We start from the raw sequence: 19,513 nt of genomic DNA on the forward strand, positions 1-19,513 counted from the left end.
CCAAAAACTCTTTAATCCCCGCCCCCCTCTTCCCTCCCGCCGGCTCCCCCTTCAGTCTGTCGTTTCTATTTTCTCTCACGTCTTTATCTCCTTGTCTTGCATCTATTGTCTTTGGGAAACAAAAGATTTCCTGACAATAATCGCCTTTTCCTTCCTGTCTCTTCTTCTTCTTCTTCTCTTCTGTCACCTTCACATTTCCACTCCTCACACGTCGGTGGCGTTCAGGCGTGCAGACACCACATCTTGGGTTTCAAGGACTATCTTCTTCGCTCTGCCACCTCCTCCTCCTCCACCTCCACCTCCGCCTCCTTGTCCTCGGCCGACGGGGTGGATGCTGTCCAGCCGACCGCCCCTCCCCTTCTCCCCGCCCCGGCGACACTTGAAGACCGCGAGGAAGGCGGCGCGGTAGTTGCGGTTCATCCAGCCGTACAACAGCGGGTTGGCAAAGGTGGAGCACATGGCGACCACGTGGAAGACGGTGTAGAGCAGGCGGAAGTCACGCATGTCCAGCACCGCGCTGTCGATGTCCGTGGCCAGCTGGAAGGCGTGGAAGGGCAGCCAGCTGACGGCGAACACCACCACCATGGTCACCAGCATCTTGGTGGTCTTGCGGCGCCGGCGGTGGCGCTCGGAGCTGGCGGCGCTGCTGCTGTTGGCGCCGCTCTCCGCCGGGCTGACGTGGCCTCGCAGCTTGGACCAGATGCGGGCGTAGGCGAAGGAGATGATGGACAGCGGCAGGAAGTACTGCAGGATGAGCATGGAGATGCTGTAGAGGGTGCCGTCAGTGTTTTTGCCCGGCCACTTCTCCGTGCACACCTGAGACCAAACACAGACAGGGATGGGAAGTATTTTTGATATAGATAGACGGAACACCCCAGCAGTGTCTAACAAGTATAATATCCTAAAGATCCAGAAATGTTAAAGAAAGGCAACTGGACTTGTAGAGTATCTTAAAGACGTAGCTTCTTCAGTTCTAAAGGACTTAAACATCAACTCCTCCACCAGTCACTTGAACTGAAGAAGCTACATCTTCAAGAAACTCTACAAGTGCCTTTCTTTGGACACACCATGACCTGGATGACTGACAACCTTCACAGGTAACTCCTGAAGTAAGATGACTTTAGAGATTTAACATGTTCTAGCCTGAAAAACCAGACCTGAACGTTCTACTGCCCGTCAACATGTCTGTCAGGGAAAGTTTATCTGGAGTCTCTCCATTGGGAACTGATTCTGATCCAGCAAAGTCTTGGTTGGAGGACTATCCAGTTAATGCAGAGGACTTTTATTGAATTTATGAGTTGAAACGCGTCCCATTATCCCGACTCTGACTCTGGCTACGTCAGCCAAGACAAGACAGTTTCAAGAAAACTGCATCATTGACAGACTTTGATTTCTTTACTTAAATATATGTAGTTTCTGGTCGGGTAGAAAACCAACAAAGAAGAAACAATAGCTCTGTTTTATCCGATTTATTTGCGTTTGGCTTGGTTAGGTTAATGGAGATTGCATTAGATGGGTTTAGATTAGAGCAGATTAATTCGATGTTTCCAGTGGCTCGGCTTCTAAAGAAATCATCTCCCTCCCGATTCAAATCGATCTCAGTTTGAACGATCTGATGTCGACTCGTAAAATCCTCAGATTAGCGTTTACGGCTCTGAGGGAAGCGTCAGGACTGAGAGCTGATTGGATTTCAAAAGTCTGACGACGGAGAAGGGCTGCAATGAAACTAGAGGGAACATGTTGTCGAGATGTCGTGAATCTCTGCAACGGACAGATATATATATATATATATATATATATATATTTATATATATATATATATATATATATATAAATATATACTACCAGCAGTGGGCACTGGGAAAAAGTCGCTGTTGTTTGCGTACTTTTGATTTAAGGTCCGCTACGATAGCAGCCCTAACAGATAATCTTCTTCCCATTTTACCTGAAACACACATACAATTTTCTCGATCAAGTTTACTCTCTCCTCCGCTCTTAGCCACGGCTCAATGTCTCTTCTTCGCTGGTGAAGAAGACCCGGTGGAAACGTGCACGAGGCGGCGTCTGCATTGGAGGCGCCATCTAGTGGCCAACCGTGTCATTAAAACTGATTCAGTGCAGTGTTGCAGAGGACACATTTTTATAATTATCAGAAATTAATCTAAAGGCCACTTCGTGTGAGGTCCGCCAGTTGCCCATCCCTGGTTTAGATCATTATTATGTTTTTAATTCATTTAGATTCTTTTTGTTTCAGTGTAGTTTAGGTCATTTGGTTAAATTACTGGTTTCATTTAGTGAGAATTAATAATTCAATTAATAGAATTTTAGTTTATTCAATTTAATTTAGACTCTAAATGCTTTTATTGGCTTTACGTTTGATGTAGATCACATTTAGAGTCAGTTAAAAGAGACTATGGAAAATGAAAGAGAGAAAGGGGGCCAGTAGCTGGAGAGAATAATGGAAGCATGTCGAACGAGACGGCACAAAGAGAAAAGCTGACTTCAGAATGTGGAGTAGATTAGGTAGAAATAAATAAAAGAGGAGAAAGAGAGAGCGGGGCTGAACGGAGGCAAGAGTTACCCGGAGAAGAAGAGGAGGCGGAGGAGGAGGAGGAGGAGGAGACGAGTGATGAAAGAAGTGAGGGAGGCAGAGGATGCAAGGAGATGAAAGAGATGGAGAGGAGGAAGATCAAAGAGGAGGATGAGGAGGGAAGCGAGGGGACTCTGATTAGGGGACGTGGCTTTACAGGGTGTGTGTGAATACACATGTGATATATATGGGCAGAGCATGTACCTGGATGGAGTGTCCAGGCTCCAGCGTGAAGGAGCCGTACTCTCTGAAGATGGCCAGGGGGCTGGCGAGCACGGCGCTCAGCATCCAGGTCAACGCTATCACGCCGAAACACACGTCCTTACGCATCCTGGTCTCCAGGTGGTACACGATGCACCTGGAACACACATGAACAGACGGCAGGAACGCCTTCTCACTTCAGATTCGGTTCGGATTCAGGGACTCATCCATACGTTATTGCTGCAGTGTTGCGTTAAATGATTTAGGTATTTAATGATAGTACGGTATCAGAGTTCACCTTGGTCAGACATACATTATTCTTAGATCTTGCATCGGCTCTAGCTCAAACTTATCGCATGCCCTCAACACCGCAATCTCTTGTGATTGGTTATACTTTTGCAGAAAATAAATAAGTAATTGGATTTCAGGAATTCAGGGCATTTTAATTGATCCGGCAGATCGTTTCTGGAGCATAATTACTTCCCAACGGAGAGACTCCAGGAGAATTTTCCACCGCAAAGCAAGTGTAAGCTGGGAGTTTGCTCTGGCTTCCACTGTATTTTCAGAGAATAATGTATTGTTACCACGGCAAACAACCATCTTTAGTTGTTTAAAGATGAGGTCAGTCATGCTACACCTGCACAATACTGGTGCAAGAGGTAAGAACAAGATCTGGTCTCGTTAATTCGTATTTTTCCAAGATTCCTACTCCAGCTGTTAGCCGCCAGGTAGTTAGCTTTAATCAGGTACTTCTGCTGTGTTGGTTTTGAATTTCGAGTGTTTCCTGGTTTTTGTTTTGCAAAGTTCTTCCTTGGTGTTTCTTGTCTTGCTTTACTTCCTGTGTTTCCCTCCTCTGATTGGTCGATTGGTTTCTCCTTGTGTGCTCCGCCCTCATTAGTCTCACCTGTGTCTCGTGTCACCATAGCCGTGCCTGTCTCTTTGTTCTCTGTCAAGCTGTCTGTTATATTTCTGTCCTGTCACCACTTTGGATTTTTCCTCGCGGTTCGTCCTTGGTTTTTGGTCTTTACCGGGTTCTTTTAGATCACCTTGTCAGCCCTGCAGCGCCTCAAGTTCTGGTTTTTGAGTTTTTATGGACGTCATTCGTGTCCTCCCTCCCTTGCTACTAATCGTTACGGCGTAGCCTCCCTGTTGAAGTTTGTGAACCCAACAACTTCCTTTTATGTAGTAATATCGCAGGTGTGTGAGTCAAAGCCCTTAAAGGCTGTAGCTACCTGGCCAACGTACAAGTTAGCTTCAGGTTATGGTTATGTCTTGGGGTGCTTTCACGCTGTCATTTCATTCTGATTCGGGGTGATTCAGATGTTGTGTTTAACGTCAGTTAATATAAAAAGTTCGTACGCAGTTTTGTGGTTGGTCAGAATTTCGGGGGAAAATTCGGATTTCAGGACATTTTAATGGCCCCTGCAGATCGTTGCCAGACCATGAATCAGTTGCCAACAGAGAGATATCGCAGTGGTCCTTTGTGCACTTGTATCCTAAACTAAACGTTGCACTGACGAACCCTGGGACTGGATGGATAACGTAGACCTGGTCTTGGAAATTAGTTTTTTATTGATGCAAGAAAATCACGGGGAAAAACATTTCTAATAAAGCTAAACTGTCCAGATGAGGAAAGTCCTACGTCGATGAGCTGACCCAAAGTTAACGGCATTTTAAGCTTTTGTTTAAATATTTCCCGTCGTCAAACAGTCGACTGCAGACGCTCTGATTTTGAAATCTATTCTTTGCTCAGTTTATTGATCAGACTCAAACACAGAGGAGAAGGATTCATGTAGAGACGGGCTGAACACCGGTGAAAGCTCCGGGAGCGAAGAGGTGTTTAGGGTCTGATGATTTAATTTGCATCGGTTCATCACCTCTAAAAAAAATAAATAAATAAAATAGTCAAATGTTCATGTTCAAATAACATAAAACAAACCTCAGAGCCCCGCCGCTCTCAACACCTACACTGAAACTGCGGCCGAGCGAAGCGAGAGTGGCTCCATTTGCGAGTGAATCTCGGCTGTAATCCTCTTTTCCGTCGGGAGAGCAGGTGCATTAAGATGGAAAAGGCTTTTTATATTTTACATTTCTGTCATTTAGAGGCCGCCGGTGCAGAGCGAGCAGGTGGAGGCTTCACCCCCCGGTGAAAACATCTGGCGGCAAGAACGAGGCGGACGGAAGGTTTTGACTAAAACACAGTGATTTTAGTGCATTTCATGTGATATTGGTTTATTTCTCATCACCTTTGCAAACTGTAATGCACTAGAGGTGAAGGCAGCTAAGAGGGCGTTCAACACCTGAGCAGAAGTGGCTGTTAAAGTAGAAAAACAGGAGTGGATTGAAATGCCATCACAGGAAAAACACATTTTTCAACACAGGGCTCCTCATGGGCTTGGAAACTAAAAATGAAGCATTGGAGATGATGTGAAAAGTAAAAAAAAAAAGAACAGATGTGAAGGTTCTCAGTCGTCCAGGTCACGGTATGTTCAAATGAACAAGCTGAGACAAGGACAACTGGACTTGTTGGGTTTGTAGAAGGTATTTCATCCAAGTCTTCAGCTCTAAAAGACTGGTGGGGGGGGTTTAAATAGGAACATCGGTGGGTGAGTCTGTTAATGACCAGACACTTATCTGTAGATGGAGGAAATGGTAGTGAACTATACTATTAAAGGCCAGAGAGGGGTTTCCCAATTTTAACTTTACTCCTCTTTCAAAGCATCTGTCTTCTCTGGCTAATATGTGGACACTGTTGTCCTCTAAAGAGTGTCCTTTTGTCCTTCAGGTGTAGGTGGACCGCTGGACTCTCCTTTATTGAGCCATGTGTTGGTGAAAGGGTTGCTTGTACCTTCCTCACTAAATGGAACAGCTTAATCTCCATTGCTCTGTTTTTGCCTGGGTTTTTTAGAGCATGAATCGAACTGGGATGAAACCCAGAGTGCAGCTAAGGCTGATGGATGAGGTCATTAATTTTGCAGATATATGGTCAAATACACAATTATTGGTTCAACCTGATGCTGGTGCTAGATGACAAAAAAAAAAAAAAAAGAGGATTATCAAACTTCTTAGAATTCATCCCTGATCCTGAAGGGAATCTGGACCAAATTTCATCCCAGTCCGTCTTAAAATTGCTGATATGTGTTTTTTTTTTTTTTATACTGGAACCAAAGTGGCAGCTAAGGACAGTGTGATACCCTGCTGACCTTTGATTTCGGAGGCGGGTAGAACCAAGGACGCCCTCTCACCTGTGGCGGTCCAGGGCGATGACGTTGAGCGTCACCGTGGAGACGTGCACGGCGAGGCCCTGGGCGTAGGGCAGCAGGAAGCAGAGGGTGCTGCCGAACTTCCACTCCCCCTGCAGCGTGTAGACGAGGGTGAAGGGGAGGCACAGCGTGTTGACCAGGAGGTCGGCTGGAAGACAGAAGGCGACAGGAGTTCCTCCGTTTAATCGCGTTCACAGTTAGTTAGCAGGTTTTCCTAAAACGCCTTTTCCAAGGTGTTCCCAAAGTTAAATGCTTGCTGATTTTGAACCATTTGAACCACACTCCCGTGCGAATCATCCATGTCCGTAATTTGCAAAGTAAAAATGACACCCCATATTACCCACCCTCTTTCTGATAACACGGAGGTCCTGTGATTTAGCCGCTAGCTAGCTTCAACTCCAACAACCTTCTTCAGTATTTTGTCAATATTAGAGATCTTGATCGTTTCTGGACAGCAGCTCTTTTTCTTTCTCTGTTGTGTTTTATATTAATTATTTAAACATATGAAGAATCATACGACTTTCTCCTTTCACAGAGTCTCTTATTGGAAACTTATTGTGGGCTGATTTTCTCTAAATCTGCAGCTTAACATCTCCTCATCACCCTCTGCAGTATCTTCCCCTCCATCGCTGATAACTGTACGGGCATTGGGAGGTGACTATCTCAGCTGTTTTCCTCATGTTCAGGGGAAGTCACTTTCACGCCGCCTCCCCCCCGGCAACGAGCGGGAAGAAACAAAGTGAAGGAGGAGGCGTAAGCCACCGCCACCTGCTCGTCTGAACCGATTAGACTCCTCTACAGAGTAAACCAAAAACATTTTCCACATCATTAAAATTCACAATCTTCAGTGATCTGCACATGCTGCCACGAGACAAATGCGATAAACGATCTGTCACCCTGCATCTCGTCTGCAGAGATATTTCAGTCATGCTCCTCGTCGCATTAATCTGGTGGTAATTTAACATGACGACATCCCTGCACACGAGTCGACCTGATACCTTCAGATGGACTGACTGTGGAGGAAAGCTGGTCTGGAGTCTCCAGCAAACATCTGCCGGTCCAATCAGATCATTTGGGGGCGTGGCTTAAAGAGGTGATGGACAGATGAGTAGTCATAGACGTCATCTGAATGTTTAAGTCCTTTAATTATCTGTCTCTGCTGGTTATTTTCCAGCTTTTATATTTTCCAGCTTTTCCTTTATTTTTTCTCTGTTGGTGCGCTCAAGGATGTCTCATCGTCTGATGTCTGAACAACAACTGATCGATAAAAGCTTGTGAGCGGTCGACTGTCAATTCTCTCGGAGGACAGAGAGCGTCCTTGAAACCTGAACAAAACAGAAAACAGAAGTTTTGGGAAAAAAATACTTTTTATAGCTACAATACAATAACTTTGATCATCTACCAATGTACCAGACAGTCTACCAGACCACCTACGAATCTACCAGACCAACAACCAGACCATCTACCAGACCACCTATGAATCTACCAGACCAACGACCAGACCATCAACCCGACCATCCACCAGACCACCTACCAGACCACCTCTCAATCTACCCGACCATCCACCAGACCACCTACCATCTACCAGACCACCTACCAAACCACCTACCAGACCACCTCTCAATCTACCAGACCATCTACCAGACCACCTACCAAACCATCCACCAGACCACCTCTCAATCTACCAGACCATCTACCAGACCACCTACCAATCTACCCGAGCATCCACCAGACCACCTACCATTTACCAGACCACCTACCAGACCATCTACCACACCACCTATGAATCTACCAGACCAACGACCAGACCATCTACCCGACCATCAACCTACCAATCTATCAGACCTCCCCTGATATCTAAGCACTGCTAGGTTGCTATTTGTCTTTAGCCTCAGCTCCACTCACGCTCCACCTCTTCAACCAGATGTGAATTATCTGGGATTTCGGTGAAGTCAAGACGGAGACGACCTTAGACACCACACTGAGCTCCAAAACTTCCAAGAAACATCTGGGGGACGTCACGAAGACTTCCTCCATTTTTGGGGGATTTTGCATCTTTGCCTCTCATACCTGAACTTTAACAAAAAGCAGCTTAAACATAACAACCTGCCCTTTGGTCCAGTTTATGTGTCGAATAAAATAAATAAATAAATAAATCAGCCCCAATCAAAATGTTCTTAATTCCTTTTGTGCTCTCCTTTATCCGCAATGTTCCTCTGTGATCGTGTTCGTGTGTCGGGATTGAGGGCAAACGAAGCAGCTGCAGCTCTGAGCCGTTCAGGACCGGCTCGGTCGTCTGAGGACTCGAGCAACTGGTGCAAATACGAGTGAAGTGCGGGGGGGGCACCATCTGCCCGGGGAGCCACAGACCGACAGACGGCGGGTCACGTGATTGATCAGCGTCAGACAAAGCCACACCTCGACATCTGCCACCGAGCGTCAAACTACATCAGGTCGGTTACGTCTGAAGGAGTCAGGGGAGTCGTGAGCTTCTGGTCGTTGGTCTGATTCCAGTAATGTAATAATCTATAAGTTACAACAATGTTTAAAAATACGAAACATTTAATGAGCAACCTGAAATTTCTTAAGACAAATAAGTACGATTTCTGCACATACAGTAGCTCTGGGTCTCAGTGTTCGACAGTTCGACCCCAAGTGGACAAATTAGGAATTGCAGTTACGTTTATTGAAAAATTGCATCCACACCAGCCACACTGGCCCACATTTGGTCCCCAAGCCTTATGTTTGACACCCGTGCCTTAAAAGATGTTCTACTATCTACTACTACCCCGCGGCTGTCCTCATCAATTGGGATCAATTTGATGTTAACAGCAGCAGCAGTTTTAATCAAAACCAGTTTGTCGGGCACGGGAGAGCCCACCATCCCCCCACCCAACCCCTAACCCCCCAACCTCCCAACCCCCACCTCGTCAGCTTTGGATGATTCAGTTTGTGATAAGGGCACCGTGCCAGAACATGTTAGGCAAAAAAAAAAGAAAAAAAAAAACTACACAAGAAATAAATAAAAGCTGGGTCTCGTCAAGCCTCGTGTCAACCCCCCCTCCCCCTCCCCGTCCCACCCCTCCCTTTCAAATTTTAGCCGTCTGCTTCCTGTGCCGCTGCCGGGCAAAGACGAACTGATAGAGGAACAGCAGGGAAAGAGACGAAGAGAGAAGAGAGAGAGAGATAGAGGAGACACGAAGACAAAACAGCCACAGAAAATTTAGGATTCAAAACGATAGAGAGGCAGAGACGTTTAGAGGAACAAAAAGAAGAAGAAATACGTTCATGTCGTCACAAATAAACGGTGCAAAAACAATTTCTTTTGGGTGGAAGCTCTTGGGTTTCATCATTTAGTTCTGACTAGTTTCAAGCAAACAGAACAAATCAAAGAGAAAACCTTTATGTAACAAATCTTTAAAGGATGTAGAGCTCCTCCTCCTCCTCCTCCTCCTCCTCGTGCCTCTGGCTCAAGTTGGGGATATTTTTATAAACCATGATATTCTAAGAAAAGGCCCCGGGCCCCGTGGGTGATTGACAGCCGCTCTCCTTTAGTCACAAAGCGAGAAGCGGCGGATTAGAAAGGACAGAATGGACGTCTGTTACAGTATCAGCTAGAAAAGGCCGAGCGCCGCCGCCACCGCTGAGCGCCGTGCCGCGCCTTCTTCAGACGACGCGGGCCCAGAAAAGTGCCGACGCAGGACGACGGGAAGAGGCGCGAGTGATGCGCCCGCGCCCCGACGGACGGGGACGTGACTCCCTTGTGGAGGCCGCGGTTTCCGTCCTGGGGTTTATGTAACAGCGAGGGAGGAAGACGCTGAGTTTAATCTCGTGTCTTTTATTTCCACTGTGAGGAAAGTTGACCTTCGGAAGTCCAGAGTATCCCTGCTTCGGGATACTCTGGACGAACCGGTCTCAACAGTTTGTTTTCCGACTCGTTTGCTGTTTCCTTGCTTTGTGCATTTAAAAAATAAAAACCTGACTCTGACTTTGTTCTTTTGTGGTGGTTCACCTGCACCCGTTGGAGAATTAGCTTAGTGCATATTATTGTAAGTTTTAAAAACCTGCACATAAAATCTATAAACCTCAGCTGAAACCAGGTTATTTGATGAAAGTATTCAGAGCTTCATCGGCTCAGCTGACCATGAACTCCCCCCGCAGACGGCGTAGACCTCAAGCCCCGAGGATCTCGAGCCCGGATGACGCCAAAAGGTCGGGTCTTTAAAATCGATTTCGCAGAAAGGTCAAGGCTCCTTGTAGTCCGTGGAACAACTTCATTAGACCGACGCGTTTGGGCCGGTGGACTTCGTCAGGGTCATCAGGTGTGTTTTCTGGATGACCCTGGTGAAGTGCTGGCGGAGTCTTGACCTTTCTCCCACGCCGTCTTTTTTTTTTTCCTCCTCCGAGAACCTCAGGAGCAGATGAAGTCTCCACAGAAACACAATTTTTCCTACAATTGATTTTTAGTGGAGGCCTGCTGGAAACTACCGGAGAGATGTGAATTTTGTTAATGCCAGCAGCTGAATTCAGGACGGCCTGAAGTCAAGAGACTGAGCCGTCGTTAGGACGGGTGGAAAAGACGCCGGGGTTAAATCACATTTTCTAAGTCTTTGCTACGATGACTCTGCAGTTGTGCAGTGGTAGGGTGTTTAAGGGGTGGACGAGAGGAGGAGGAGGAGGAGCATAGAGGGGTGGTGGATAGATTTGAGGAGTGGAAGACGTCCCCTGCTGCTTAATGTGGACAAAACCAAAGAGATGGTAGAGATGTATAGGTGCTGGAGGAGAAAGGCTCATTTAAGGTACAGCGGGTCATAGACGCCTACATACCTAGCCTACGCCGGTGCGAGTTTGTAAGTCTGTCTCGCTCTGTAACAACACCACCCAAACACTAGTTGGCGCTGTGTCTTTTTAGCCAGTCGGGTTAATTTTTGTTTCTACTTCCTGCTTCACTTTCAACAATGGCGACTGAAACTGTCCCCGAAATTTCGCCCGAAGACGAGTCTTAAAATGTTTGGATCTCCAAACCTCCTCAGTTAACCTTTCCTCCGTGTGTTCCATCTTTATTGATCCAAGACAATCAATTGGAAAATTGCGGAGATGGAGAAGCAGCCAGAAATACATGCTACTACCAAGCAGACCAATCAAAGTTCTTGTGACCTGTAGTTACATTTCTGGGGAGGTGGACGTCAGGCTACGGCATCAGCTATGGCGACAGACTGAACAGGAAGATGGAGGAAGAGGTGCAGCAGACTCTATTTCCTGAAGAAGCTGAGATCCTTCAACGTGACGCTGGAAATCTTTCTCCATTTTCTCTGCTGGGGGAGCAGCATTACAGGCAGTGACACCAACAAGCTGAATGAACCAATCAGGAAGGCCCTGGCTCTGTGATTGGCTGCAGACTGGAGACTCTGAACAAACTGCTGTGGATCATAGATAACCCTGGGCACCCCCCTCCACCATAAACTAGACAGACGTCGGAGAAGTTCTCAGGGTTTCATTTTCCCGGGACTTGTTAAAACTCTGAAGGCAAAGACAAGTTAATAATCTCACAGAAACAAGTTCACGCTCCGATAGACAACAACAACAAGAAACTCCAAACTAAGTTCATTTAAATCAAATACAAACCGGTTCACTTGGCTCATATCACATAAACACTCTTTCATGTTTGGGCCGCGATGAACGCCGACGGTCTCGGTGCAGCCTCGAACTCTACCGCAGCTGTCAGGGCTTCATTTGAGAAAAGTTGTTCAAGTCAAAAGACCAAACAGAAGTTAATCATGTTTTATAAAGACAGGAGCAGTGAGAGAGAGAGAGAGAGAGAGAGAGAGAGTGTGTGTGTGGCGTATTTATTAATGATCGCCAGCGGTTGGGTTTTACTTTGCATCCAATTTTCTTTACACTTTCAGAACAAGTGGCTCCTCGGGGTCCGGGAAGATGAGAGTGCGCGGCACACACAGACGTGTTTCTGTCTTTGTGAGGACCCTTCACTGACGTGAGTCGAGCCTTAACAGGTTTTAACCAGAGGTGGTTTCGAAGACGATGGTGAAAAATGTTCGTCCGTTTTTTGTTGTTTTTTCCGCGACCGGGACGCTGAAGGGTTAAAATTGATTATCTGTTGTTAAAACCATGAAATGTTGACGGGACGAGAACGTTATTTGATGATGATGGTGTTTGAATATCGAACATTCAAAATACAGGATCTGTAGTTCTTCTTCTTCTGGGTTTTGGGGGATTTTTTGGCAGTTTTGATTCTACTGGGCGTATCACCGCCCTCTAAAGGTTATGATGATCTCAGTCAGTTAGCGTTAGCTACCAAAACTAGCTGGTGCTACAAGCCTTGTGGCTACCATAGACTGTATAAAGATGTGGTGGAAGAATACGACACATGAAGGAGCATCACTCTGATACTGATGCAGCCTCCATCATGGGCACTAAGCTAACTATGAAGTTAAACAAGTCTCATCTAGCATTTAGCAGTTTTAGCATTTAGCTAAAACTGTCCATAAATGTAGCTCCTGGAATGAATCCTTCTTGTGTTTGAGTCCAAATACAAAGTCATACAGTGAACTGTTCAAGCTGTAAGCCTGAAACAGGTAAAACTAAAAACTAAAGTCTCTTCATCTACTGATTTCTTCTCGCTGCTCCGTTGCCTCCTCGTCCTCGTCCCTGGCGACACATGGAGGGAGGAACGTTTGAGTCGGAGGGATGTAGCTCACTGAGTCACGGTTAAAGAGATTTTCATGAAACTACAGGGGATGGTTTCTGCCTCCGTGTTTTACTGTTTCACAGCATAAAAAATTCTTCTTCTTCTTCTTCTCTACCTGTATAAGTTTTTTTATTTTTTTACCCAGCAGCTAGTTTAATAAAAATAAAGACCTCAACCACATAAATCTCATAACATCTATGACTCGGCTACAGTGGGTTTTTATCTTTTTAGTTAATTATGTTTCTTCGTGCAGTAAAATTAGATTTATTTATGAGGCTAGGAGAGCTTTTTGAATATTCTATAAAACAAGATGGGGATGGTAAGAGGAGGAGGAGAAGGAGAAGCAGGAGGTGGAGGGAGAGGAAAGAGGCTGAGGAGGAATAAGAGCAGGAAGATAAAGAAGTGGAGGAAGGAGGAAGAGGAATACGATAAGGAGGAGGAAGAAGAGGAAGAGGAGCAGGACGTAGAGGGAGAAGACGAGGAAGAGGACACGGGGGGAGGAGGAGGTGGAGGAAGAGGAAAATGAAGAGGAGGAAGAAGATTAAGAGGAGCAGGAGGTAGAGGAAGAAGAGGAGGAAGAGCAGAGAGAACAGGAGGAGCAGGAAGAATGTGATAAGGAGGAGGAAGAAGAGGAAGAGGAGCCGGACGTTGAGGGAGAAGACGAGGAGGTGGAAGCAAAAGAGCAGGAAGATAAAGAGGATGAGGAAGAGGAGGAAGAGGAAATGTGGGAGGAGGAATAAGAGCAGGAAGATAAAGGAGAGGAGGAAGGAGGAAGGAGGAAGAGGAATATGATAAGGAGGAGAAAGAAGAGGAAGAGGAGCAGGAGGTCGAGGGAGAAGACGAGGAAGAGGACGCGGGGGGAAGGAGGAGGGGGAGGAAGAGGAAAGGGAAGAGGAGGAAGAAGAGTAGGAAGGTAAAGAAGAGGAGGAGGAGGAGGAATATGATAATGAGGAGGAAGAAGATTAAAAGGAGGTAGAGGAAGAAGAGGAGGAAGAGGAAACAGGGGAGGAGGAATAAGAGCGGGAAGATAAAGGAGAGGAGGAGGAAGAGCAGAGAGAAGAGGAGGAGTGGGAGGAATATGATAAGGAGGAAGCAGAAGAGGAAGAGGAGTCAGAAGTAGAGGGAGAAGACGAGGAGGAGGAGGAGGAGGAGGAGGAGGTGGAAGAAGAAGAAAAGGAAGAGGAAGAGGTGGAGGAGGTGAGAAGTGTTCCAAGGAAGGAGAAGAACCAGAGTCTTACTCGTGTGGTTCTGCTGAAGAAGCTGATGCTGGTTCTGAGAGAGAGGAGTCAGAACAGGAAGTCAGGGTGTCTGTGCTGACCCCTGACCTCTGAACTCTGATCTCTGACCTCTGACCCCTGACCCCTGATAGGAGCTCAGAGCAGGGAGGTGTTTCTGCTCTGATGGTTGTGACCGGTTTATTCCTTCCTCCACCAAACAGCAGCCTCCTGGTCTCTGTCCGTGGTCCTGAACTCAGCCTCAGCCGGCCGCTCTCCGTGGTGCTGACGCCTTCACGGTTCACCCTCTCAGCCCTGATCCTCCCTGAAGAGTTTGTTCTGAACGAGACGTTTTCTTGCGTTCTCCGCTCCCACGCCGCACTCGCGCTGGCGCTCACACTCCGTTGCTCCTCATTGTTTGTTGTATCCATTAAACCGAGCGCTGACGTGGCGCTTATTAACTCTGCTTTATTAGCCTCCACCATCATTCAAACGATAATTAGAATGAGTTTACACGGCTTCATTGTGCTGCTCTGCCGCCTCGCCTCACACGCTTGTTGTTCAAATTAAAACAGCTTGATTTCCCAGTTCATGGCATTTAAGGAACTAAAACTCACATTTAAATAGTTTTATTATTTTTTTTCTTGGTGGTGAATCAGTCTTCTCGTTCCAAACGCCCACAGCGTCGTCGCTAAAACAAGGTGTGCTTCATCATGCCCCACAGAGGAGATTTCACAAGTGAGCATCATGTGTCGCTTCGCAGGCGGGCGGGAGTTGGGGAGCGGGGAGGGGGGGGGGGGGGGGTTGAATCTCGCCCGCTCACACTTCTAGTCTCATTAGAAATAAATAAAGCCGAGGTGAGAACAGCCCGCCGTGTGTCGCAGCAGATGATCCATTAGAGCGCCGGCCTCGGCTCCTGCTGCCGTTTACTGGGTGTTCAGAACCCTGACGGGGTGTTGAGAGAACAGACTCGTACCATACTCCTTCAAAGGCCAGAAACTGCAGTTCCTCTAATCTCCACTAGAGTCTGGGTCCAACAGTGAGTCAGTCACCGTAGACCAACTCTACAGCAGAAATCAACTTGTTTACAGCCTCATACAAAAACAGTTTCGGTCTCTACATCAAATTTATTCAACTCAACTGTTTTAATAATATCAAGGCTTCAAGTTATGTAGAATTAAGGGGCGTGGCTACTTTGTTTGACAGGTGGGTCTGACTATTTCTGAATTAGCTGGGAGCTAGATGGAGTTATCCAAGATGGAGGCGGCCAGAGATGCCACACTGAGCTTCAAAACCTTCGGGAAACACGGTCATCAAATACTCATGAGACTATTTATCAATATCCAAAACAAAATTAGCCAAAATTAAGATTCGTATTGATTCTATAATGTGCACAATAATAGAATATGATGATGTCCAGGCTAAATAAAATGCCCAAAGGTTGAATTGTGTGTACATTTCCTCCCATATTGGAGTCAGTAGTATTTCGTAGCCAGATTCTCCTTCAAGAGGTAAAAACCCAACGTGAGTCTGAGTTACAAGCCAAAAACTGCAGTTCCTCAAATGGCCACTCGAGGGTCCAACACATATGAGTCAATCAAAACAGTCCTCCACGTTAAAATGTCCAACTAAACAACAGAAATCAACATGTTTACAGCCTGGTATAATAACAGCAGTTGTGGTCTCCGCATCAAACAGTTTCAATTAGTTACGTAGAATTAAGGGGCGTGGCTACTTTGTTTGGCAGGTGGGTGTCCTCGCAGGTGGCTAGCTGTCTTTAGCCTCGGCTCAACTCACACCACACCGCTCTGACTATTTCTGAATTAGCTGGTAGCGAGGTGGCATTGCCGATATGCCAGTTTAGATTTTTATGGATTGTATAATGTGCACACTGGTAGCGACGCGATGATGTCCAGGCTAAATAAAATGTTCAAAGTAGTAGTGGAACCAGTAGTATTTTGTAGCCAGATTCTCCTTCAAGATTTTAAAACCCAATGTGAGCGTGACCTGAAAGCTATTTCTGAATTACCTGGGAGCTAGCTAGAGTTAGCCAAGATGGAAACGGCCGGCGATGCCGCACTGCGCTTCAGAACCTTGTCATGGTTCTTGAATTTTGAGTGTTTCCTGTGACCCTGTTTGTGTTTTCTTTGTGTTTCCTGGTTTTATTTTGTAAAGTTCTTCATTGGTGTTTCTTGTCTTGTTTTACTTCCTGTGTTTGGTCCGCTTTGATTGGTTGGATCGGTTGGTGTCTCCGCCCTCATTAATCTCACCTGTGTCTCGTTAACTCCTCCATGTATATATACACCTAGCCCTGCCTTTGTCTTTATCCCCTGTCATGTCGTCTGATGTTTCCTCATGTTCTCGTCCTGGTTTTTGGTCCTCACCTGGCTTTGTAGTTGTGTTTTTGGATTACCCTGCCTATCTTGCATCGCTTTTTCTTCCTGTTTTCAATAGATTCCACTTTGAATTGCTCAGCTTGCCTGTCTTGACTGAGCGTCTTGCATTTGGGTGCTCCCTCCCTTGCTAGTGTTGGTGACAAACCTTCGAGGAATGTTTTGGGGGCTTCCGTTCATTCAGATTACAAACTTTTATGGAAATACTTCCAGATCCAGATGCAAGATACCATGTCTGGCTGATGAAGTTGGAAATGTCATGAAAATGTGTCAAAACTGTTGATCACATAATCTAATGACTTTATGACGGGCACAGTGACTCTGTAAAATCCCCAAAACTTGGCCGTTGTGTGTGTGTTGCCGTCGGCCATGATGACTCAAGTGTCCATCAGCAGTTTTCAGACAGCTGTGTGTGGTGTCTCACATTAGTCGGACGTTCAGGAGAAGCTAGACTTATTTCTTATTGGACCACAGCACAATTGTTAGTTGTTTTTCTTAAATGTGATGTAGGGAAAAGATGGTTTTATAAATTAGACTACGCAGCCGTTCTCTGCTCTACATGCACAGCTTTCTATATTTTTTGGAAATCTGTTCATTTCTGTTTTAATCGCATGATGTGAAGATTCACATCGAAAGAGTTTGGTCGTTTGGCCGGAGTGTGGACTCCAGCGGATCAGAGTGAAACAGGATTTCTATCACGTCTGATTAAATATTAATAACTTTCTAAAGACTTCACTCTACACCTCAGAGGTGTTTCATCTGTGAATGACACGTTTCTAATCTTGTACATTAGATAGTAGAAAACTCTGCAACCCCTTGACTAGAACTGGACCCAGACTTTACAGAAATACCACGGATGTGAACGTAACATCAGGGCAAGGCTCAGCTGAAACGACGTGGACACTCGGCGTGTGAACGTACCGACGGCCAGATTAGCGATGAAGAAGTTGGTGACGGTGCGCAGCGTCTTGAAGCGGTAGATGACGTAGATGACCAGAGAGTTACCCAGAACCCCCAGCACGATGATGGTGCTGTAGGCCAGGATCAACACCACCTGTAAACAAAACAAACAAACAACAGTAAACATCTGTCGGTCGCCGATGAGCGCCCTTAAAACTGTTGGTGGAGGAAGTGCCGGGCGTTTATGTTCAACACCTGAGAGGAAATAACTCTTCATACTAGCAGGTGGTAGTAGTCTGGATTCATCATTCAAAAGAGGAAACGGGAATCTATTAGCTGGGTGGCTAGGATGTTATGAGGACCTACTGTTAGATGGGAGTCATGAAGCTAGAAAGAGCTGCTGTTAGCAGGTAGGCTAGGATGCTATGAGGACCTACTGTTAGATGGGAGGCATGAAGCTAGGAAGAGCTACTGTTAGCAGGGAGGCTAGGACGCTAAGAGGAGCTACATTTACCTGCGAGGCTAGGGTACTAGAGGGAACTGCTATTAGCTAAGAGGCTAGAGGGCTAGGAAGCTAGGAAGAGCTACGAAGTGTTGTACAGAACTGGTCCTTCCTGAGTCCTCAATGTTGTTGTGGGAAATATTTTTGTTTGAAGACGTTGGGGTACGTTTGGTCGTGGGTTTGCAGAGCAACTTGTTATGTCACAGTTTTAACACTTTCAACCGCACCTTCACGTGAACGTTACGTGTCTCATTTGTAACTTGTTTGGATAAAACAAGACACCACGGCATGTTCACTAGTCGATGTTTTTTAGGGATTGAAAAAGCACCAGCATAGCGTAGTACAACGAAATCATGACATTATAGAGCAAAATAATCCATCAGCATTAATAAGATATTTTTAGTAGTCAAATGTTTAGTCCTTTATTTCTGCTGCAGCAGTGGATAAATTATGTTCAGGGAGAGAATAATTGGCTTTAACAGGTGAAAAGGAGAGAGCACCATTATGTTAAAATGTTAAAATGACTACATTACACTTCCCTGCTAACACAAGGCTCACTCATCATTAATCAATCATAACTGAGGACGGCTTTAAAAATGAACGGGGACCGGAGACCTGTACCTGTACGCTCGGCAGCCTAATGGGGTCCTCCGGAAAATTAACTCCCTCCAACAAGCCCGTGGGCAGGACCGGGGGCCTGGGGGCACCACCGTTTATGCTGCTGGCGTCATCGTCGGGCAGGGGCAGGAGGCCGAGCTCGTCCTGAGTGGCGTTGACTGCGCTGAAGTCCTCCATGTCCGATCACATGTGTCCAGCCGGCAGCGCCATGTCACAGACACTCACAGTCACACCGCCTGTGGGACGGCAGAGAAACAGACGAGTAAATATTAGATAACGTATGCTAACGTGGGAAAAGTGGCGGCTAAGTACAGAGGCATATCAGTTGCAGAGGGAACAACATGAATTATATATACAGCAGCAACATTAATATCCAAATATCTGCATTCCTTTTAGCTCTATTTTGGTCTCCATCAGCTCCAGGAAAAAAAAACTTATGTGTTACTCATTAGCTAAATGCTAACTGAATCTGATAAATATTCTTATCATAAAATGTATGGACTTAAATGGTTAGCAAACCGTGACAAATAGCTAAACATAACATATAATTACCCCAAAGTAATATATAGCTCAACAAAGATGAATAGTTATTGTTATCTAAAAGTAATAAAAGTGAGAATATAAAGCTCACGGCAAAATTTTGAAACGGTTAGCTAAATATTAAACATAGCTAGATTTACCACTATTCTGAAAGTAATTATTGATTAATTATTATTATCTAAAAGTTATTAAACTGTGTCATTTTAAAAATATTAATAAGGAAATTTCAACAATATGTAATTTAATTATGCTAAAAGTAATGGCTGAATATTTGTAATAGCTGACTCAACATCAGCTATAACCCACTGATAAAAATTAGCAAATTTATTCTATGAACTCCATACGAACCGTGTCCAAGGGGAGCCCAATAAAGCTTTGCTGTGATAGAGAATAATTTTGTCAGTAATTGGAAAAATAAATCATTTAAATAAACCTGGGACTTTGTTTTCATTCACACACAACAGATTCCTAATGAGGTTAAAGCAGGAAAATCACATTACGTCAGGCTCATTAGTCTAAAGATTGACTTTAACTCCAGTCTTTGTCCGTTATAAACCACGGCTCCAAAAAGGACAAAATAACTTTG

At 45.6% G+C, this 19,513-nt stretch overlaps 1 protein-coding gene across 1 annotated transcript; it reads right to left on the minus strand.

Annotated features, from left to right (window-relative positions):
- Positions 1-204: 204 nt before the first annotated feature.
- Positions 205-18,564, minus strand: npy2rl (neuropeptide Y receptor Y2, like; the record flags this gene model as incomplete). The annotated part of the gene is made up of 5 exons (XM_084552355.1): positions 205-816; positions 2,795-2,948; positions 6,037-6,202; positions 17,289-17,421; positions 18,391-18,564. The coding sequence occupies 5 exons, from the start codon at positions 18,562-18,564 to the stop codon at positions 205-207; spliced, it is 1,239 nt and encodes a 412-aa protein (XP_084408481.1).
- Between the last annotated feature and the right edge of the window lie 949 nt (positions 18,565-19,513).

This window comes from Chelon labrosus (genome assembly GCF_963514085.1).
Source record: "Chelon labrosus genome assembly, chromosome: 1".
Lineage (NCBI taxonomy): Eukaryota > Metazoa > Chordata > Actinopteri > Mugiliformes > Mugilidae > Chelon > Chelon labrosus.